We start from the raw sequence: 23,197 nt of genomic DNA on the forward strand, positions 1-23,197 counted from the left end.
GTACCTTCGTGAAAATTAATATCCAAGTAGATTTTAACTTGCCGAACAACTTACAATTAATATAAGAAGTTGATTTACTTTGGCTAAAGATCTCAAAATACGCTCTGAAGGTAAAAAAATTTGTAACTTAATACTACTGTATTATATAAAAAATGTAAATAATTCCAAAAATATTAACTATACTTTTATGTTCTTAACAGTTTTAAACTTACTAAACTACTTTTAATTAAAAGAATAAGATTTACTTCAGCCAAAATGCTCAAACCATACTTTGAAATATATGTAAAAAAAATATAATATTTTGTTTATATTTTAAATTATGAATTACTTAATTTAAATGTATTTATATTTAAGAAAAAAAATATTTTAATTCTATTTTATAAAGTATTTAAAAAGTATTTTAGTAAAGTTTTTGAGGCAAAAAAATAATTATAACTGAAATAAAAAAAAAAATCTAAGTTAATAAATAAATATTAAACCATAATACATAATCACATGTTATATATTAAAATCAGAAATTTTATATTAAAATCGAAAAATCCTATTACAAATAACAAAAATCGGCAATTTCATGTTAAAAATCAGAAATATTATATTAAAATTAGAAATATTTATTAAAATTGGAAATATTATATTAAAATTGCCAAAAAATCAGACAGCCATATTAAAAAGGGCAAAAATCTGATTTTTATTTATTTGACCTGTGTATATCTGTAGAAAATACGTTATAAACGTATGAATTTTAATATACTGTAGAATAATACATATACCGTATCCTTTATTTACAATATTTTTGTGAACCGTATACAAAATACTGATATACAGTAGAAATGATATATGTTATAGACGTATGAATTTAATATAACCGTATCACACAGTATGTTTACCATATACTTTATTGTATTTTTTACTAAACACATTTTGCGAACAGTATACATTATACTGATATGCCGTATGTAAAAATGCGAACTGTATCAAAAATACGTATATACAGTATAAAAACCGTATACATATTTTTTATAGGGCATGTATTGTTGTTACTTCATCGTCAAGAATAGTAATGACATTAGGAGTTGATTCAAAAGATTTTGTTTCGGTATAATCAGCTTCAACTTCATCTTCTTGACTCGGAGTGCATGTTTCAATTGGCTCCTTTTCCTTACCCTGACCACGGTCGTCTAGTTATTAAAATAAATCATAGTACAAAGGAAAATTAGGAAAATATAATGAATTTTAAAAACCAGTAATTAATAAAAATATTTAAAATTATACCTGTTTTAGCTTTTTTCTTTTTGATAGTATTTACAGAAGGTTTGACTGAGCCAACTGGCTGATTCGTTCTACCACGACCATGACCACGATCACGACCACGGCTATTACCACGACCTCGCCTACCACTATTTTTTTCACGATCTTACAATTAAAATAAAAAAATTAAAAAGTAAATAAAAATTTTGCGACAACATTGTAATTGTATATTAAAAAAAAATAAAATTTGCATTAATATTGCAATTTTATATAAAATAATTACTTGCGGTTTCTGTTATTTCATTTGATGCTGTAACTTTTCGCACTTTTTGTACTCTTGTCATTATAAATAACTATTACTGTAGACACGAAATTTGAAATAAATTATTTTTTGTTACTAATTTTATTATTGTGTATGGTAGGTATGGTAGGTAAGAAACAAAGTTTATCGTTATATAAGGGAAAGTTTAAAAGACTATTTAATATTTATTTAAGCTTAATATAAGAAAAGTCTATATCTATTTAGGAAATAATTTAAACTTTAAACTATATGTCAATAAATAAGCTTCTATATATATTTCAATAAATAAACTTTATACATCAATGTCGATAAATAAAATTTTATATTGAAAATAAAAATAAATTTTATGTTAAAAATAAAAATATTGTCTAAGAAAAAGAGTTTTTTACAATTTTTATTTTTGAATTTTTTTTTTTGAATTTTTCACTAGTAATAACAATATCAACTCATTGATTAAAAAGCCTTCGCCCTTAAGCAATTATTCATACTGTTGTCCTTAAACAATTGTAATAATCATACTATTTCATTGTTTCACTGATTGATTAAATAACGCCTTCGCCCTTAAACTACTGTTTCACTGATAACGCCTTAATTATAATAAGTCCTTCTCTTACTGTAATACTGATTTAAAACAAAGTCTTGCTCCTATTGTAACACTGATTAAAATAAATCCTTTGTTCTTACATTCCTACCTTAACACTGATCGATTAAAAATAAAACCTTCGTCCTTACACAATTTTGAATTTAAAATATCATCAAAAATAACAGAAGTTTTTTTACAACATATATATTATAAAAATAGTTTAAAACTATAAAGTTGTATATACTAGTGAAACTTTATAAAATAAACTTTGTAAACTTGAAAATGCGAAAAAGCCGTCTTTCGTTAACTAGACCATTCTCTTTGCGAGAAGGTACAAAATTTTCTGGACGTAATATTCTTCCAAGGCATAAGAAGTTAAGTTCGTGTAAGTAAAAATAAATTGGTATAAAAATAGACTTGAGCAACTATTATGTCTAAATTATATGTTTCCAAGTCCATCCGGATTTTTTATTATTCTTTAAAGTCAATATTCAAACAATATATATTAAAATTAAATGATTTTTTAACTGTTTAAAACTTTTGGTAGTACTTACTAGTGTAGATAATAATGAAGGTAATGAAATGGAATTACAAGATGAAATGAACGATAACGTCGATAATAGTGAAGAAAATGAAGAAAATGTCAATAACTACGATGAAGAAACTGATTATAACTCTCACGACGGAAATGAAGAAGAAAATAACTATGAAGAAGAAACTGATTATAACCATCATGACGGAAATAAAGAAGAAAATGATGATAACTACAGAGAAGAAACTGATTATAACTACCATGAAGAAAGTAACTACAGTGAAGAAAATGTTTATTATGATGATAGTAGCAATGTAGAAGACAAGGACGAACTGGAAGATGATTATAATATGGAAGAGGATAATGTTATTGATGAAAGTGATAATGTAACTTTTAATTTATTTGTTTACTCCAAAATAAACTAGATTTAAAGTTGCAGTCACGATCAGACTAGTTCTTACGATCTGAATCAGAATTGATCAATGAACCCATCCCTAATGCCGATGGCATATTTTTTTAATGACAATTTTTCCATTTTAAAAGCATGAAGACACTATAGTTGATTCGTCAATAGGTTGTAACCATATGTTGAATATAGATGGAAGATTTGCACCTTACTTTGAAAATTCGACCTTTGCATTATTATTTTGTTGGATACAGAAACACAACATATGTAAGTCTAATTTTGCTATAATGAACCTATTTGACAATTTATTTAAAAGATTTACACTGATATATAGCAACGCATGCATATAACGACTTGGTAGAAGTACTACACCATCAAAATTTTAAAGTTAAAGATGTTGTAAAGAATATACGAAGGCTCCGACAATGGAGAGATCAGTTACCATTGATGCCAATACGGACGCACCCTGTTAGAATAAATCCAAAAAAGACGCCATCTACGTCTAAAGGAACAAAGTCTTGTTATTATTTGTCAATTTGTGATATTATTCAGAATATATTAAATAATCCGTCACTCTACAATACATTATACTTCGGACCGGGAATAAAATCTGAAGAAAAAAAGGAATATTAGCATGGGGATCTTTGGGCTGAATCACCATTGTTTGGCCAAGAAAAAATAGCCATCAATAGAGGTACTTTCGATTTATTATTATTGTAAATGTATGTAACTTATCTTATACTTTTTTGGTATTTAGAAATTTATCGACCAAGTGAATTTGTTTTATATATAAAAAATGGTAATCGAAGATTTGGATGAATACAATCAATAATATTGGTCAATGATGAACTTCAGGTAAAAATACAACGTATTTATACTTATAACGAATTACAAAATAATTTTCACTCTAATTCTCGATCAATTACGAAGGAATCGCAATTGTGGATGGTAGATCAATATTTAAAAGAAGGTAGTATTATTGCAAATACTTATGAGATCATTAGAAAAGTTAATATTATGATTATTCGTGAAACAAATACTACTGACGGAATTTTTATTAAAGAAATTTTATACAAAAGTAATGGTTATTGGAAAATGCGAAATGTGACGCTAGATTACAAGCATCCAGGCGAATATTTTATTCTAAGTTTACCACCACTACAATATAGGAATCTACGAGTTTTGAAGATATTTATTGATATTTACTATGATGACTTCAGTACCTATCGAAATGTTTACCATTCCTTAGGCGGAGTTTATGTTCAATTGGGAAATATGCCATTCGATATAAGAAAACTTGTTCGCAACCATTTTGTCTTAGGTTTTATTCCCTTCGGTGGTTGTTTTGAGGATTTCATTCGTCCTTTCATTAAAGATATGAAGAGGTTGGAAAAAGGAACATTGATGAACATCTAAGGAATAGATTGCTGGATCATAGCTAGCCTTGGATGCGTTATTGCAGACCTATCCCAAGGAAACGATTTAGCAGGTGTAAAACGCCATGGTGCGATAAGAGGGTGTAGAACATGTCTGGTTACTAACTTTGCTGAAACTCCTAATTTTAAAAAATATTTTTACGATACAGTTATGTAATAGTATGATATAATAATAATAAATAAACTATAAAAATATGATAATTTAAAAAATACTATTTAAATAAAATAAAAAGATGATAGGAAAACAATATAATAACCATAATATGAAAAATAAGAGAAATAATTTTTTTTATTATACTCAAATTACGATATTAATACAATATTTTTATAATATTTTAATATAATAACATCGCAGAAATATTATTAAGGGTAGAGTGTATCACGTGATACTTCATATAGATCGACTTGTCAAATTCCTTATTACATAGTAGCACTATTTTCTGTACAATATAAACTTTTGTAATACTTAACATAAATGGATAAAATTTATATCGTTAGAAAGCCACAATTTTGAACTTTTATTTTTTTAATTAAAAAAACTTCTTTTATAAAAAAAATCTTTAAAAAACACCTAATGAAGTTGCGACTAGGCATATATGTTTTTGCGACTAGGCAATCTTGAATTTTATTGGTTGTTAATATCAGTTGTATATTTAAAATGTAAACAAATGATCAGCAAATCTATAGTAAAATAATTTGCCACCCGCTACATATAAAAAATGATCGATATATACTCTACCCTTAAAATATCACTATTTTTTAATTTTGGCCAATCATTACCAAAAAAAAATTGGCAAAAACATTTATAAGCAATTTAAGAAAAATACTTTCAAACTGCTGTACTAATCATGGGTTTGTTTCAGTTTTTCAGAGTTGAAGCCAGATTTCCTGTAAATTAAAAAAAAAGTTAAATCATTTTTAATATAAAAAAGTTTACAATAATTTTTGAAATTCACTAAGGACCTCGATATCGAAGCTGGAACTAGGAGTACCAAATTTTTTTTAAAAGGGTTGAAAATTTTTTTGAACTTGCCTAGGATTCTAGTAATTCCAAGTCGGAGTTAGTTTTTGCAAAAAAAAAAATAAAAAAGAAATTTCATACTTTATTCGTAGTAAACCCAATAGAAAAGAAAAATCCCAAAGAGCCGCCAAATCTAAAATGTACCAAAAACCAAGAGAAAGAAGACGATGATTAGTAATGAAATCAAAAAGGAAAACAAAAACTACCCTTGTTCTGAAAGGTAGAAAAGAAAAAAAAATAAGAATGAACCTAATCTTAATTTCCAGGAAAAACCGTCAAAATCTGAAAGAAGAGTCATTGAGACCTAAAAAAAGACGATGAATTCAGTAAGAAACTGAATAAAACCAACCTAAGATTAAAAGAAAAAATTGCCATAAATAAACCAACTGTCACTCCGAAAGTATACTCACAAAGCCCTAAAGAAAAGAAAACCGATATTAGTCAACTAATCAGAAAGAACCAAAGATGAAAATTAGATTATAAAATGGATGAAAAAAAATTACCTTTACCTTTCAATAGCACACTCGACAACTAACACCTAAAGAAACAAAAAATCAGTTAGTACGAACAAAGACAAGAAATGATCAGAGGCGAAAAAAGCTCACCTTTACCTTTCTGGAAGAATCAAAGGAACAATAAACAAAAAAAGGGTAGTATGAAATAGAGACTAGAAACTAAAAGACGAAAAATAGCTTAGTACTCTTTCTCTTTCCAAAAGAGCCACCAGACAAAGACATACGAAATAGCACTAAACAAAAATGGAATGCAATAATGTAATAAGGTAAAAAAATGAAACTTATTAACCTTACGAAAAAGTAAGAATTCGATTAAATTATCGACTTGTAAAGTTAAGCTTTAATAAAAAAGCTTAATTAAATTGAAAATCAAGTATCAATATTTTATTTTTATTTAATTTCCATGTGAACAAAGGGACAAACTATTCGTAAGCCTAAAGTAATTCTAAACTACCAAACCGCCAAATTTGACAGCGCCACCTTGGTGTCAAAAAACAAACCTGTGGAAGGACGCATCTGAACACGTCCCGCCCACTACGCATGAGAGTAAAAGGCTAAGGAAAGAAAAAACCAAAGAAAGAAGAGCGAACAGAAGCATTAAAAAAAAGGAAGTTCAAACATATTCCATCTCTCGTATTATTCTTTCGTCTATTGACGCCACACGTAAATACTGTCAGGTGTGGAATGATGCATTATGTATCAGTCCGATATTGTTTCTGTCTTAATGTTAATCATGGGCTGGAGTGGGTACAGTATCTACCGATTCCGTATGAACGATCACTGATGGTGGTGTTGGATTCATAGTCTGGTGATAGTGTACGTCGTAAGAAGACGGACGGGTTGTTGATGATGTTCCGATCTTTGTCTGAAATGACGAAAGTAATGCCACTGCTTAAAAATCAAGTATCAATTTTAGTAAATAAACTGACCAAATAAGTATTTAACGAAACACGTAACTGCCGAAAGAGTGCATGATCTCTAACAATAACTGATGGAGAAGATATAATAGCTGTGTACTCATCTTTCAGGTTTCACTTCATATGATTGTCTTATTTTCCATAATTGTATGTTGCAACCTTACTTTCCCTTAACCAATTTTAATCTCAAATGACAGTATCATTTTGATCTTGATCAAAGGATTTGATTATTGCATAATTATTCTTGTTTGTAGTTGGCTTCTTTACTAACAAAAGAACAAGACGAAAAAAAGTGGTGATATGTGTATATGCTTGTGTATAATGAATTAAATAAATAAGAATAGAAACCATTGCACTACTTATGAATCCACCTTAGAAAAGGGCGAACCCTAAACTTCAGCTTCAACAACTAACTTAGATGCTATTAGTACTCAAGCATGGCAACCGGTTTATAGGTAAACTGTGGCAATAAACCCAAACACTACAAAATCAAAGGTTAGTAGAAAAGGGTTAGGGAAAATAATATACATGAGCACTGGTCGCATTTCAGTGTAGTTTTGACTACAAACTTCCGTAGCTCGTCATAGCTCGTCGTAGCTTATCGTAGTTTGTAAAAATGATAAGATCAATTTTTATTTTAATCTCAGTTTATATAAACTGATTATCAATTGGCGTAATTGTATGGTATGTATACTAAATTTGTCTACAGTACACGTATACAATGTCTGATTTCGCTTTGGCTTGCCATATCTCATAGATGATAGATCTATATTTTAGATCTTAATCCAAATACCTAAAAATGCGAACAAAAAATAAAATTCCGCGCAGCAGATCTAGTGCAGGACGATGATTTATGGCATTTCACATAATATCATACAAGTCACAAAATTTTTTGATAAACTATATCGCTACATATTTTTGTTGTACCTCAGATCGATTCTCAGATTGAAATCGTCATGTGAAGTGTGTGATGTGGATCATTGATAATCTGAGGTACTCAGTTTTTTAATCTAAGGCAAATAAATTTTTTTAAAAAAAAATATCTACTATTTTATTAATCTGAAAATAGTGTTATGTAACTACATAAAAATTATTTTGATTATTATGCTTTAATAGGAATGGTTCTTCACGCTAATTAGCTTCTTTGAGGTAAGTTTCAGAAGCTTTTATTTTTATTTTTATTTTTTTCTTTTTTGGAACGGTACTAACCATTTTTTTTTCTTTTTTTTTTAGCATTTCGGCCTGGACTCTCTCCCGGTAAATAGGTGTGCTATGATGTCTATTATGGTGTTAGTTTCTTTCTCTTAGAACGATACTAACTGTTCTTTTGTCTTTTTTTTAGCATTTTGGCCGGGACTCTCTCCTGGTAAATAGGTGGTGCTATGGTATCTATAGTATTAGTTTTTTCTTCTAGATACTAACCATTCCCTTTTCTTTTTTTAATAGGAATAGATTAATGGTTTTTAGAATAGGTAAATATTTAAGTAAGAAAACATAGGAATATTAGAAAAATGAAAATTCATAATAAGAGGAACGAAAAGTTTAATGTAAAATCTGATATTAAATAATATAAAAATTATGTATAATCCATTAACAAATAAAATCAATGAATTAAGCATATATGAAATTACTTTAAATTCAATTTCTTAATTATTTTTTTCATATAATACATCAGTAATAATGCATTTCTTGACTAATTTATTTTACATATAAGTATCATTTATTTTTGCCACGAACGTCCACTATAACATCTACTGCTACAGTCTCCACCCGCCTTCTTACAGCGACATTTATTACTATTGCATTCACCTTTACAATTACATATACCCCCTGATACTAAACCAGCATTCTGAAGGCATGCAGCTTCTCTAATTGATATTTTGTTAGAGGGAATGACTTCTAATTCAGGAAAAGTTTCTGCTAAAAAAAAAAGACAAAAGAACAGTCAGTACTGTTCTAGGAGAAAGAAACCAACACCATAGACACCACCTATTACCGAGAGAGAGTCCAGGCCGAAATGCTAAAAAAAAAAGGCAAAAGAACAGTCAGTACCGTTCTAGGAGAAAGAAACTAACACCATAGTAGACATCATAGCACACTTATTTACCGGGAGAGAATCCAGGCCGAAATGCTAAAAAAAAAGAAAAAAAAACGGTTAGTACCGTTTCGAAAAGAAAAAAATAAAAATAATAATAAAAGCTTCCAAAACTTATCTCAAAGAAGCTAATTAGCCGTGAAGAACTGTTCCTATTTAAAGCATAATAATTAAAATAATTTTTAGTGTAGTTACTAATGGGTTAAACTAGCACTATTTTTTCAGATTAAGATATTTTTTTTTTTTAAGAAAAAAAGCGAAGCACAAGATTTTGAGAATTAAGAAAAGTTCGAACGAACTTTTCTTTCTTATCCTTGAAGATCTTTAATCACAAGACTTTGAGAATTAAGAAAAGTTCGAATGAACTTTTCTTCCTTATTCTTGAAAATCTTTAATCACAAGATTTTGAGAATTAAGAAAAGTTCGAATGAACTTTTCTTTTCGTATATCACATTGTTTCACCTAGTTGCGATCTGACGATCTGAGGCACAACATATATATGACATATTCGCAAAATTTTCTGCAGTATAAATTTTAAGGGGGGCAAGTCATTATCCTATATCGAAAAATCAGTGCAATAAAAGTTCATACACGAGTTAAAGATTATGTATTTCGTGCTGATAATGGATTACTTTTCTGTATGTGATCTCAATAGAATGGAAACATAAATTAACAAAAAGCATGCTTCCCAAAAAATTATTTTTGAAACAAAGGAAAAAGCCAAAAGTCAGCAAATAATACAAACTACTTGCTATAGCATCAAAAAAAGAAGTGATAAAGGATTCGATAGAAGCATTTTCTAATGCAGATATTCCTTTACGAAAGTTAATAGTTTACTTCTGTTTTTTTTAAAAACACCTCAAAGAAGGAGGCGCAATTCCTCAAGCAACAACTTTACGTCAGAATTTTCCCAAATTTTCACATTAAAAACTTTTTTGGCTAAAGTAAAGATTCTTTAATCAAGTCTCTTAAGTCTCTTGCTTGAAAATCTCGATACATAACTCTTTATATATGAACGGCATTAGATCACTGTGTAAAATTCTGTTACCGAATAAAACTTGATGGAACATTACTTATAGCACAAAAACACCAAATTTAATATTTGGAAATATTTTTATTTTTAACAATTACATCTATTTTGTTGTGAAAAAAAATTACCTAAGCAATTTTTTGAGATCTAAAGTGTTTACAATATCATGCTTTTATACAGAATGAACTTTAATTCCTAAGGTAATATGATCTAAAGTTTTTTTGATTTTATCCCCAGGAAGATCAACGTCTGCGCCATCTTTATCTAGTAGTTCATAATCAAGAACGATTTTAAATGATTCTATTACAAATTTTTTAAGTTGTTCTTGATCATCTTTTGACGATTCAAATTCATCTTTTTGAATAGCACGAAGATGCATAGATAAAATGTTTCTCCACGAATCGCCAATGTATTCTTCAACCGTAACCTTTCTATAAATTTGGTTAATATTTTTATTTAATAATAATACAATAATCAATAGTAATTTATTTTGATTCTTACTCTTCATCTTTTATATAAGTATTCACCATTTCTGATATTTTTTTCACATATTTGTGCCTATAGTCTGCCATTTTTAATACGCATTCGTGATGAATATTCTTTGCTGTCTCCTGATGAAGTTTATCCCTCAAATCTGGATAAATTGCACAAATAATCGCATTAAAAACATGCGAATTCGGTTTTCGACACTTTAGAAATAGGAGCTTGAGTTCTTCGATCAAAAGTTTATTATTTATACCCTTTTCTTTCTAAATAATGATAGACTTTTAATTCAAAATAAATTTACATTAAAATGAATTATAAATATTTACTATACCTGAAGAGAAAGAGCTGGCAATTTACAATTTCTAGAATTTCCAGCCGTTACGCTTTTAGATTCCTTAAGAACACTAGCCAGCTTCAATATTGGTGGATGATCCGCAACAAAATCGGCAATTTCAAATTCTGTGTATGATTCTAAATTGTTTCTCCTTTAAAAAAACAAGAGGTATATTCTAATTAGTAAGGGCATTAAAGGTATAAGTGTAACGTAAGATGTGATAAATGTGTCCCAAACAGTAGTTTACTTACATGTTTGGACGATCTGGAATTAATATAGGAATATCATTCGTTATTTTATCGAAATCGAATAAACTTAAATTTTCTTTTCATTTGAAAACACGTTAGTTTTTCATTCTAAATATTCATAGCAAATAGTTTTGTTCTTTTGACAAACCTTGCCCTTGTTGTTCAGGTCCTTCGACTGTCTCTAAATCTATTATGTCAGGTGGAATCTCTTGTATAGATTTTTTTTTCTTAAATCTTGATTCAACGGTATTAGGTAGACTTCTTTTTTTCGGAGCATTCTTTTCTTGTTGAGATTCTTCTATAACAGCAGTTTTTATTTCTGGAGGAATTACCATGACGAATATGTCTTTTTTAGATCTTGCTTCAGGTAAACTTCTGTTTGTTATAGCTAATGCTTGTTCATTTTCTTCTGCGACAGTTTCTAAGTCTGAGGATATTTCCTCTATAGATTTATTTTTCTTAGTTCTTGCTTCATTTGTATTAAATGAACTTCTATTTTTTGTTATAGGTTGTTTTGATCCTTCTGCAACTGTACCACCTAATCCTATAATAAAAGAAAAGAATATTAAGTTATAGTTTATAATTTATTTGAGATATTATTTATTAAGAAATTTATTTAGCTACATACTTTTTGATGTAGCATTTTTAGATTTTTTTTTGGGGGCCATTTTTATTTAGAATATTTAGAAAGAGTGTGGAAATCAGCTTACATTTATATTAATGCAGTAACCGCGTTAACTACGTGAAGAATCTTCTGATCACAAATGAATCAGAATAAAGTACACGCTTGAAATACGAAAAAAAGTTCAAATTCTTTGTCAAAAACTATTTTATGAGGCAATTTTCATCAAATAAAGCAGTGTTCGATCTGACATAATAAATCACACGAGTTTATATTTGTCATTACGAAACAAACTTTACCCCTGACATTTTCAGCGATTGTTATTTATCTAGCTTTTTTTGTTCATGGTAAAGGTCTTGTGGATTGTTAAAAAATTTATTAAGTACGTCACATCTCCACATTTTAACGAATTATTGAATTATTATTATTACTACTATTTTATAATTTACATTTTTATCATTTATATGATTTAGCGAAAAAAAATTAAATTGAACCTGGCAGTAAATTTAATTTCTTACAAATGTAGAGATTGTTAAGTATTTGTTTACGAACTTAACAATTTATTTTAATTTGTCAGTGATCTTATGTTGCTATTTTGTAAATCACATTTAAATTGGAATAAAGAAATGAGCAAAAGTTTGTAACCGGTAACTTACATAATGGTAATGTATTGCAATGACAACCAATCTTTAGTATTCTGAGACAATATTCTGGTCAATCATGAACGCGGATCTGTCAGTGAGATATCTCAATTATACTAAAATTTATTGTGTGTGAAAGTTTTTCTCTCCCTTTACTGATTTCATCATAACACTAAATTGAATGTAGCTTCGATAAAAGTCATGGAGAATTTAAATTCAACACAATGCCTTCATCGGATTGAATATTATGGTAATAGCCCGATGAAAACATTTTTTTGCCATGACATAATGTATTTTCTTATATGAAAATTTAGCCAATAAAAACCATCTCCTCTCATCAATTTTGATAAAAAAAATTATTTTATAGCGAAAAAAAATCTTTCAAAATACTTTAAAAATTTTTTTTTTTAAAAAAAAGGAGCTAATAATATTACATATTACACAAGAAAACTTAATTCTTTTAGAAATGATAACCCAAACAAAAAAATATTTTTTTTGTCGTATTACAAACAAAAAATGATACACAAAATAGAAAAATGTATAAGACATGCGTTCCTATCCAATAAAAATGGAATGGGAATCCTAATCTATATCTGCCAGTTGGGAAATCCAGATCTTCAACATGTAAAATAAGGAGCAATCAGAAATTTACTTATTGTTGCCAAACCGACAATTATGCCAATTAGACTTTATTTGTTAATGTGATATATTAAAATGGTATATAGAAAATTCACTGGTTGAGATTAGGGGTACAGACTTTTTCTTTTTTTAGCAGTGACGTTACGGCAGTTACGTCGGTAAAGTTTGTTGACAATTTTTGCATGTGAATTGTCAAAGCAAAATAAATCAATCGGTAGATCAGACTAGCCAATTATGGTTTGTGCCGAAAGATAATCTTTTTAGCGTTAATAAACTTAAAAAAAAATTTTTCCTTTAAAAAAATTACTCTTATGGCTTCATTTTTTAGGTATGTATCAGCTTAGATTTTTGCGCTTTGGATCGGTAAGTTAGCTTCGAAACTTAACTTTTTTAGTAAATTTTTCTTTTGAAAAAACTTTTTAATTTTTATTCATAGATATCGGTTTCAAGGGGGGGAAGTATTTTTAAAAAAATCGTTTTAAACTTTCATTTCCTTTTTTAGATACCGGCTTATTTGGATCAGATCTTGGATTTAGTAAGTTTCGGTTCAGAACTTACAATTTTATTTTAATTTTTTCTTTTTTTTAAATTCCTCTTTTTTTTGTAGGTATCGGTTTCTTCAGCTTTGGGGTATGGCAAGTTTTGATTTGATACTTCGAAACTTACATATTTTCTTTAATTTTTTATTAGTTTTTCACCTTTCTTTTTTTCTGTAGGTACTGGATCTTTTGGCATTGGACTTCAGACGTTGACTTCTTGGACTTCTTTGGTTGGATTTCTCAACATTGAACAGCACTTGGACTTTTTTTTCTGTAGGTCAGCGTCTTGGAGTATTTTCTCTTGGAACGATAAGTATCTTTGGTGGGTATGGTGATGTTAGCATTATTAAATTATACCAACGCCATTTTTCTTATCTAAAAATTTTTTTATTATAGGACCTTCAGAACCAAAGGAACCCCCTGAGAGGTAATTATTAAAAGTAGGAGGGGAGTTTTTTTAAATTGAGAACGCTAGTAAGCTTTATTAACGTTTCACTTTCTTTTTTTTATTGTAGGGCCTACCAGGTACTTTGAAACTAATAAAACGGCCCATAGAAAAGAAGGGGAGATGTTTTAAATTGGAAATATTAGTAAATAATACTAATGTATTCTTTTCTTTTGTATGTTTTGGCAGGTTCATTGGATAGATAGTATATGTAGGATTTATCAAATTAGCTTATTGATAGATTGTATTTTAAATTATTGTATTAGAATAATAATAAATATAATATTTGCAATCAATTCAAATCAGCACATTTCTATTAAACAATTAATTACAATCGAAAGATTCTATTAGCAATCAGAAGATACTGGTTATATTTAATTTGACAAATTAAATAGTGGTCAAATTAAATAGTGCCAGGTGTGATTTATTTTTATTATGTAATATTATAATTGGCACATCCGGTTATATTCTGATTTGCACCATTAATTGACCGCCTAACCGGCATCTGATCACCAAATAAGGATGACTATTGGCATCCAATTGGATGCCGATTTGTCAGCATTTGACCTGTGTATATATTTTGATAATCTTAATTCGAAAATTTAGTAAGCATTTCCTTTCTTCAAAATAAATACTAGCAAGATGTTGAAACCTAAAATTAAAATAAAAAACATATTTATATGATAAATTTTGAAGTTAAATACCTTGAAATGCTGCAATCCACATCAGCCAAGATGATATCTACAAAAAAAGGTTTGAATTTCGTTACTTAAAAGAAAAAAAATGTGTTGATCTGCTAAAATTGAGAATATTCAATAAAATTTGAATTTTGTAAGTTTAGGAAAATTATTTTAAATATTGAAATAATAATTAAAAATATTTAATTTTACTACTTAATATTAATAATTTATAGAAATTAACTCTGAACTTTATTTTATATTGCATTATAAAAAAATTCATTTAGTAAGTAAGGTTGTGATAGATTATGATTTCTTACTGAACAGTCATTAACACATTGATGAACAAAATGGACTTTAGGTATAGAAGTTACAAAAGAAATAGGAAAAACATTGTGCCATTTTTTCCTTTCTGTACATATTTTGTATTTTTGACACATCATTAGAGAATCAATACCATTTCTTCCTTCAATTTTTTCAAACCATTTTAAAAAATAAAAAGGGTATGTTTTAGCATTATTATAAGTATGTAAAAAAATGGCTTGTACTATTGCATATGAATTCCCTTCTAATTTCTCTTCAAGTTCTACTACATTTCCAACACTTATTCGTATTATTGATGATTCACCATCTTGGTTTAATACCTTATATGAAATATAATTAAAATAAATAATTTTGGTATTATGAAGATATTCTGTAAAGTTAAAGTATTCTTTATAAGCTGTTTTAAGACCATAGTAAATATCACCATTAATTGATATATTTGTTTCAAAATTATTTTGCAAAATCTTATATTGTTTCCATTTAGCTTGTAGCTGAATTTCATAAATAGAATTATCTGGGGATTCAACTGCTTCATTAATTGCTATATAATAAAATTTTTTAATAAGTGAAAATTAAAATTAAAATCAGTTAAATAAATTAATAATAAAACATACCTATTTTTTCAGTATTAGAAATAGTTGCTGATGTAGCAAACCAAGAAGAAAGCAATAATCTAAAAATATTGTCTTGAAAATAACCATTTCCCAAAAAATTATTATAATGAGAATCCAAAGTACTATCTATGATATTACGTAATACCTGTAAAGTATTATATCTTTTTATTAGATCCTTTTCTATCATTTTTCCATTTGTATGTGAAACAGTATTTTTAAATATTTTATGAACCATTTCTTTAACTCCAATAGCACTATTTACTAATGTAGCAAATGTTTTAGCATGATGTTGTAAATGACCATTAATATGTAAATTAGGAAGATTAGTAAAATCTTGAGGAAAAATCTATAAAATTAATAAAATAATACTCTAATTAATATTATATAATAATTAATAATATTATTTAATTTTAATTAATACCTTTGTAAGTAAAATTGCTTCTTGGTTTAATAAATCATTCAAAATTTTATATGATTCATTATTAAAAAATAAACTAAAATAAAGTTTAGCACATTTTGCTACTACTACCCAACATTGAATTAATTTATCTATAATTCTATTTGTATTAACAGATAGATTTTCTTGTAATTCAATAAGTGAATTGTTTTTTAAATGTTTAATTTGTAAATATTGTCAAAGAATATGTGGTAAAACCATAGCTAAATGCAATCTATCTGACATCATAAAACTTTGTCTATGTGTAATTGGATTTGGTAATTTATGCCATTGTATAGGCATTTCAAATAACTTCCAATTTTTAATAAATTCATTATTTCCATTTGAATTAAACATATTAAATGTACAATCCATTAATTTTAATATTTTACCAGCAATAGCGTGATAGATATCTTGGGGTGATTGAAGAAGTCGATCACGTATTAAATTATCTAATATTGGTTTCTGATTTCTTAACCCAAATTTTGAACATAAATTCCTTTGAATTGTTAATGAATCTGAATTTAATATAAGGTCAAATTCATCATCCATTAAATGATGATATCGCAATTCTTTAGATATATCATCAAAAGATTTTAAAGAATTATGATTTTCAATTTTACAAGAATGACAGCCTCTTTTAGCATTATGTCTCATAACTCCTACTAAATCATTTCCCTGTAGAAGGTCTGCAGTAACAATACCAAGACCTGCTATTACCAATATATTTTTACCTTGAATATTAAAAACTTTTCCTTTTTCTAATTCTTTTAATTCTTGTAAAAATGGACTAATAAATTCTTTAAAGTTTCCACCAAAAGGAACAAATCCTATAATAAAATGATTTTTTAAAAGTTTTCTCATTGAAAATGGCATATTGCCAATTTGTATGTAAATACCACCTAATGAATGATATATATTTCGAAAAGTGCCAAAATCATCATAATAAAGATCTATAAATATTTTCCACATTGGTAAATTATGTGGATTTTGAGGAAAAGGACAATATTCTGATGGATAATAAAAGTATATTATATCTTCCTACAGTGCATACCCATTTGTTTTGATAGTGTAATATTCGATGGATGTCTAAATCTATAACATATATTTCTGATTTTCCATTTGTTTTGATAATTATATAAAATTTCAGCAACAATATATGTATAATAATTAGGCTCTTCTTGATCTTGTAACCATACTGATGTTTTACCAACTATAACTTCAGGTTCAACTATTATAGGTTTATCTTCTAATAACCATCTTTTATTACTACTATTAGAATAACGATCAGCTGTTTGATATTGAGCTGGAAGTTCATCAAAAGTTAAAAATCTCTGCAATTTTAACTTTAATCTACTGTTATGTAGAATTATAGACGTTATTCTTATACAATTTAATTGATTTGATGCCATAATATGAACAAAGTCTCCTGTAAAATATTCAACTAAATAAACAAATAATAATATATTTTAGTTAAATAATATTAATATAATTTATAATTAATGAATACCAAATATTTAAAAAAATACCTGAATTTATCGTAATATTATGTTCACCAAATAATGGAGATTGCTGCCATAGTTCACCATGCCAAAATTCACTTTTATTCTCTACTTCAATTCCTGGACCATTATACATTTTAGAAATTAAAAGTGGGTTAGATAAAGTTTTTTTTATGATATCAAATAATGATATTGCATATGCCTCTCTAAAAGGCTGAGAAGTAGATTGTGTTTTCATGTTAGATATGGGTATAGTGTATTTCTTGACTGTTAACAATGGTAATCTAGCTCGACTATTTTTTTAAAGTATCTAATATTCGTAGGAACTTCTTTGACATCAAAATTTGGGTGGTTTAAAATTTTAACCAAGTCTTCATACGCATTTGTTGCTAACAATAAAACGTTTTAAAATATTAAATAATATCTTAGACAAAATATTAATTTATTAATTAATTTTACTTACTTATCATATGTTTAGTAATCCAAGCAAATATTGAGGCAGAAGTACTTAATGAAAAATAAGGTCCAAATTCACCATCAAAAGGAGAATTTGGTAATGTATTATTTTCAAGTATATTTTCAGAACCTTCAAAATTTTTGTGTTCAACTTCATTATCACTAACAACATCATTATTTTCATCATCACTATCAACATAATCATTTTCATCATCACTTTCGTCATCATCACTTTCGATATAATTATTTTCATCATCACTATCATCACTTTCATTGTCGCTATCAACATAATTATTTTCATCATCACTATCAACATAATTATTTTCGTTCTCACTATCAACATAATCAGTTTCATTATATTCAGTGTAATGTTCAAATCCACTCTCATTTGCATCGTCATTATTATCTGAACATTTAAAGAAAGTTATTTTTAATTCAAGATATAATATTTTAAATTATTTAAATTCGTTACCTTTTAATTCAGTAGCTACATCATTAATTGTATTGTCTATATTAGTTACATTATTACGAACTTGTTCTTTTCGTTGTCGTAAATTTAAGCTTCTATTCTTGCTTTTACTGCTTCTTCTTAAAGGCATACTAAATTTAAAAATAAAGGTAATTTTTTTTTATCAATTTAAAAATAAAAGTAAAATTTTTTTTTATCGTAAAAAAAAAGATCGATAAAAGCCATTGATTGGCCAGCAAAAATATCGATCTCACTCATGAAGACGATCTTTTATATTTCTGTATTTATGACATACGCAAAAAAATCACGAAAGTTTTTAACCACTATCCCTTAAATGGTTTTGCCGGCAAATTTGCCTGCAATTTTTCAAAATAAATTTATATCCAAATATAAAGTTTGTCAATATGATTTGGATTATCCTATAATTCCGCAGCTATATCTACATTTTTAGCATCAATTGTATGGTTTTGATATGTGGTTAATGACTGCTAATCACCGAAATTAGTCACAAATCAACCTCAAAAAAATAACATCGGAATTTTTATATAATAAATTAATTTTCTTTACCATAATATTCTGCTTCATTACAAAGCATTTTAATGTATTTTTTTATTTTTATTATGAAACTTCACACTCTAATGAACAAAATAGAGATGATAAAATTTAACTTTATGCATTTTTTACAAGTTCACAAAAATAATTCTTTTTTTAGGGTTCTATGTAAAGTCAAAATGCCACTTCTAAACATTAAAAATCATCATAACAAAAGTTGTTCATCATAGAAATTTCTACATATTCAATTAAGCTTTAATATAGCTGCAATCAAATCCCAATGAGATCGTCAAAGTTAAATGCAAAATTTTTCGAAATTTTTTGTCATTTAAAAAATATAACTTTTGACCAATGGTCAATCTTCAATCTTATAATATGTAATTAATAAATAATGATTATTGTCACATAAATTATGATTTAAGCTCTTTGCGAAAAAAAATTTTATTAGAATAACTTCATTTTTCATAAAATTAGATGAGAACTGAATTTTCGGTAAAATTGCAGGCAAATTTGCCTGCAATGTTTTACCGTTTAAGGGATAATAAAATATTCTAATGAATAATACAATTGCTAACGCTACACTAAAGACTAATTATTCAAATCTTACACTTTTGTATGATTTACTTCAATCATCTGCTCATGATATTGATTTAATTAAAAAAGACGATGAAGAGGAGTATAAGCACCTTCTCCGAACGACTATTGTAAGCTCTAATACCTGTAAAGACTTCTCACTGATTACAAAGGAAAAGCAAGAGATTGTGGGAAATATACGAAAAGAACAAATAGGTTTAGATACGGTGAGAATTTATATTGATTTATTTCTTTGAGTGAACGTTTACTAATGAACGATATTAATTTGTAAACAATAGATATGTCCATTCATTTTTTAGTAAATAGACATGAACCAATAATCAACATAGGCAGATTTGGGTTTACTAAGTCTAATAAATCTATAATTGAAAATCCGAAAGGATATCGAATCTGTGCATTAAATACTACAACTGATTTGATGAAGAAATCATACGCTTGGTTGAAACTTTATACGAGGTTGGCTTTTGCAAAATTTATATTTAATTAATGTATAAAAAGCATAACTAATTATTATTTTTCAAAATAAATAGAATCGGTCAAGAAGCCCTGTGTTTTTTGTTGACAAACTATTCTATTTTTCTTGAGCTCAAAAATGGATGCTATATACAAATTATGGGTCCATCCATCAGTAGAAAATGTCCCATTGAAGATTTGAATAAATCTTTCAAAGCCGCTATCTTAAATGATCGTAAAATTATAAAAGTATCCAACACGAATTCCATATCGAACTTGTTCTTTTCTCGTTCAATTATGTTTTTTAGGCCCTAATATATAATAAAAATGGTGAATTGTGGCACGGGCTGCCAAAAAATCGTAAGTACCAAAAAAATTCTTACTGTTTTTTTTGTAATAACTAATAAATAAATAATGATTTCATTAGATATCCTTAATGTTGTTAAGTTTTCATATCATAACGTTAATATGTCGAATACCGTGATAAGTTATATATTTCCGAAACAATTCAACTTGAAAAACGTATTTACCTGTAGAGAAGTTTCTCATGCATTATATTATACTTATATGGATAGGAGAAAGGAAATAGATGTAAGTATATATATTTATTAGAATACTTATTAATTGGGTATTATTGTAAAATGATCAATCTATAGCTTATTTTAAAAAATAGAATTTACATTGTAAAATTCCGGATTATTTAAAACATCTACTTCCGTATATTGATCACATAATTAAACGTCATAATATATGCCAGTATAGACATTTGCTTAATACTTACTGCCCGATCCAGGTAATTTTTTTGTGTTTATTTTAATCAAATATTGAATTATTATTTTTTCTTATAATCTGTATTAAATATAAAGGAAACAAGTTTAGTTGAGTGCAATACCTATCAGGTAATATTTTAAATATTTTAAAATTATCTTAAATTATTATTAATTTCTAAAAAAAAAATTACTTAATAATTTAAACAGGTTAAGAAGTTTGTTGTCGGAGTTTTAGATTTTATATTTCCACCCGAATTTTTTGGTGACAAAAATAACAAAACAGTTATTTATAATATGATAAGTGTTTTTATTGAAAAACGTCACTCTGAAGTAGTATCTTTACATGAAGTCGTGCAAAATTTTAAGGTTATTGTTTAATTTTATTCTATGTATTAAAATGGTATTTGATTTATTAACGAAATATATATATTTCTAATATTTAGATTAAAAAATGCCAATGGCTTAAAGGCAATAATAATTTGGAAATATTGAAATGTACTGAAATGTTGTACGAATTAATTTGGTGGATTTTTGAATGTTTAGTAATTCCACTTCTCAAAGTAAATAGATATTTTAAATGATTTTATTTTTTATTTTATTTATAGTCATTAACAATTTCTATATTAATATTTATAGCTGAATTTTTATATAACAAATCATGCTAAACAAGGAAATAGGTTATCCTATTATCGAAGAGAGATTTGGTTTAAAATGGTTGAACAAAATCTTAAATCCCTAACGAGTTCTGTATATGAAAAAATACCGTCAAAGAATGAAGAAACAATTTTCAAAAACAGGAAACTGGGTTACTCCGAATTAAAATTCCTCCCTAAAGATAACAAAGGAAATCTGAGACCTATTGTTAACATGAAACGCCCGATGCGTACTTCCAATAATATAAAGTGACCAAAATCAATCAATTTCATATTAAATACGACGTTTCAGATCCTTAAATACGAAAAAGTAAGTTTATTAAATAATTTGAATTGAATGTTATTGTAAATATTTAAATATTAATTATTCTTTTTTTTTTATTTGGTAGGAAAAAAATCCTTCATTACTAACTGGGTCTATATTCAATTATAACGAAGTTCATGCTTGTTTAAAAGAATATAAAAAACACTTATCTAATGATGATAATCCACGACTTTATTTTGCTAAAGTTGATATTAAATGTTGTTTCGAAACAATTGATCAAAATATTCTTATGGAAATAATCGAAAAAGAAGTTCTTACTGAAGTTTGTACAATAATAATTTCTTGTTTGCATAATATAATATCTTTTTTTAATTTACTAATGATGATTTTTTTAGTACCAATACTCAGTGAATAAATTTGAAGCTATTTATCTAAAAGGTGGAACTATTTATAGAAAACGTGATAACTTTGTTCATGATTCAAGTAAAAGTTTTTCAACACATTATTTATTGTACTTTAATTTAATTATTTTATTTTTTAAATTTATTTTGTTTTTATCATATATATATATTTAGGTGAATTTTTATCTTTTCCGAAATACAGCGCCAAATTAACTCAAAATTATAAAAATGCAATTCTTATTGATAATGTGTATGAATCTTATATGGAAGTAGAGGATGTTCTTGAATTGTTGAAAGAACATATTCAACAAAATATTATAAAGGTAATAAATACAAGTGAATATTATTTAAATGATTTATTTAATTATTTTAACTGATTAAATTTATTAATATAGGTTAATGAAGAATATTATAAACAAAAAGTCAGCATTCCACAAGGATTGGTACTATCATCCTTATTATGTAGTATATATTATGGAGTTATGGAGCGAGAAGAATTTAAATATATCATTAATGACACGAATGGGGTAAGTATTTTTAAATATTATACTTCAATGTACTTACTGATATATTTAATATTTAATTAATATTATAATATTATTTAAATATTATTAGTTACTATTGCATTTCCTTGATGATTTTTTGTATATAAGTACAAACAAAAATAATGTTATAAAATTTATCACAACAATGCACCAAGATGATTTAAAGTATAAAATCGTTGTAAATGATAAAAAAAGTATGGTAAACTTTGATTTAACTGTTAATAATAATAAAATAAATAAAGTTGATGGTTATGGTACGTATTTGCTATTTTATTTTATTTTATTGATTATTTGTTTTATTAATTGTATTGTAAAATATTAACTGAATTTTAATAAGAGTTCCTGTGGTGTGGAATATTAATTGATACTCGTAATTTGGATGTCAAAGTGGATTATTCAAGATACAGCGATTTATCCCGTTAGTATTCTATAATTAATTCAAAAACTA

At 26.8% G+C, this 23,197-nt stretch overlaps 6 protein-coding genes across 6 annotated transcripts; 2 read left to right on the forward strand and 4 right to left on the reverse strand.

Moving 5' to 3' along the window:
- Positions 1 to 1,017: 1,017 nt before the first annotated feature.
- OCT59_025227 (uncharacterized protein) lies at positions 1,018 to 1,592 on the reverse strand (the record flags this gene model as incomplete). Its single annotated transcript, XM_066137023.1, has 3 exons — positions 1,018 to 1,178; positions 1,273 to 1,413; positions 1,532 to 1,592. The coding sequence occupies 3 exons, from the start codon at positions 1,590 to 1,592 to the stop codon at positions 1,018 to 1,020; spliced, it is 363 nt and encodes a 120-aa protein (XP_065991952.1).
- An 822-nt stretch (positions 1,593 to 2,414) lies between these two features.
- OCT59_025228 (uncharacterized protein) lies at positions 2,415 to 4,256 on the forward strand (the record flags this gene model as incomplete). Its single annotated transcript, XM_066137032.1, has 2 exons — positions 2,415 to 2,511; positions 4,240 to 4,256. 2 exons carry the CDS (start codon positions 2,415 to 2,417, stop codon positions 4,254 to 4,256), a joined length of 114 nt encoding a protein of 37 aa, XP_065991953.1.
- Positions 4,257 to 10,256: 6,000 nt separating this feature from the next.
- On the reverse strand, positions 10,257 to 11,820 carry OCT59_025229 (uncharacterized protein; the record flags this gene model as incomplete). The annotated part of the gene is made up of 6 exons (XM_025328962.2): positions 10,257 to 10,515; positions 10,586 to 10,833; positions 10,902 to 11,055; positions 11,156 to 11,228; positions 11,301 to 11,696; positions 11,781 to 11,820. The coding sequence occupies 6 exons, from the start codon at positions 11,818 to 11,820 to the stop codon at positions 10,257 to 10,259; spliced, it is 1,170 nt and encodes a 389-aa protein (XP_025164523.2).
- A 3,152-nt stretch (positions 11,821 to 14,972) lies between these two features.
- OCT59_025230 (uncharacterized protein) lies at positions 14,973 to 17,829 on the reverse strand (the record flags this gene model as incomplete). The annotated part of the gene is made up of 5 exons (XM_066137050.1): positions 14,973 to 15,580; positions 15,654 to 15,999; positions 16,309 to 16,919; positions 17,144 to 17,533; positions 17,619 to 17,829. 5 exons carry the CDS (start codon positions 17,827 to 17,829, stop codon positions 14,973 to 14,975), a joined length of 2,166 nt encoding a protein of 721 aa, XP_065991954.1.
- Positions 17,830 to 17,861: 32 nt separating this feature from the next.
- On the reverse strand, positions 17,862 to 18,646 carry OCT59_025231 (uncharacterized protein; the record flags this gene model as incomplete). Its single annotated transcript, XM_066137063.1, has 3 exons — positions 17,862 to 17,980; positions 18,055 to 18,453; positions 18,520 to 18,646. The coding sequence occupies 3 exons, from the start codon at positions 18,644 to 18,646 to the stop codon at positions 17,862 to 17,864; spliced, it is 645 nt and encodes a 214-aa protein (XP_065991955.1).
- A 976-nt stretch (positions 18,647 to 19,622) lies between these two features.
- OCT59_025232 (uncharacterized protein) lies at positions 19,623 to 23,172 on the forward strand (the record flags this gene model as incomplete). Its single annotated transcript, XM_066137072.1, has 17 exons — positions 19,623 to 19,857; positions 19,941 to 20,118; positions 20,193 to 20,364; positions 20,424 to 20,475; positions 20,543 to 20,706; positions 20,789 to 20,908; positions 20,982 to 21,014; positions 21,093 to 21,251; positions 21,329 to 21,445; positions 21,522 to 21,746; positions 21,831 to 21,848; positions 21,928 to 22,125; positions 22,199 to 22,286; positions 22,379 to 22,527; positions 22,600 to 22,731; positions 22,820 to 23,003; positions 23,087 to 23,172. The coding sequence occupies 17 exons, from the start codon at positions 19,623 to 19,625 to the stop codon at positions 23,170 to 23,172; spliced, it is 2,310 nt and encodes a 769-aa protein (XP_065991956.1).
- Between the last annotated feature and the right edge of the window lie 25 nt (positions 23,173 to 23,197).

This window comes from Rhizophagus irregularis, chromosome 5, assembly GCF_026210795.1.
Source record: "Rhizophagus irregularis chromosome 5, complete sequence".
NCBI classification, from domain to species: domain Eukaryota; kingdom Fungi; phylum Glomeromycota; class Glomeromycetes; order Glomerales; family Glomeraceae; genus Rhizophagus; species Rhizophagus irregularis.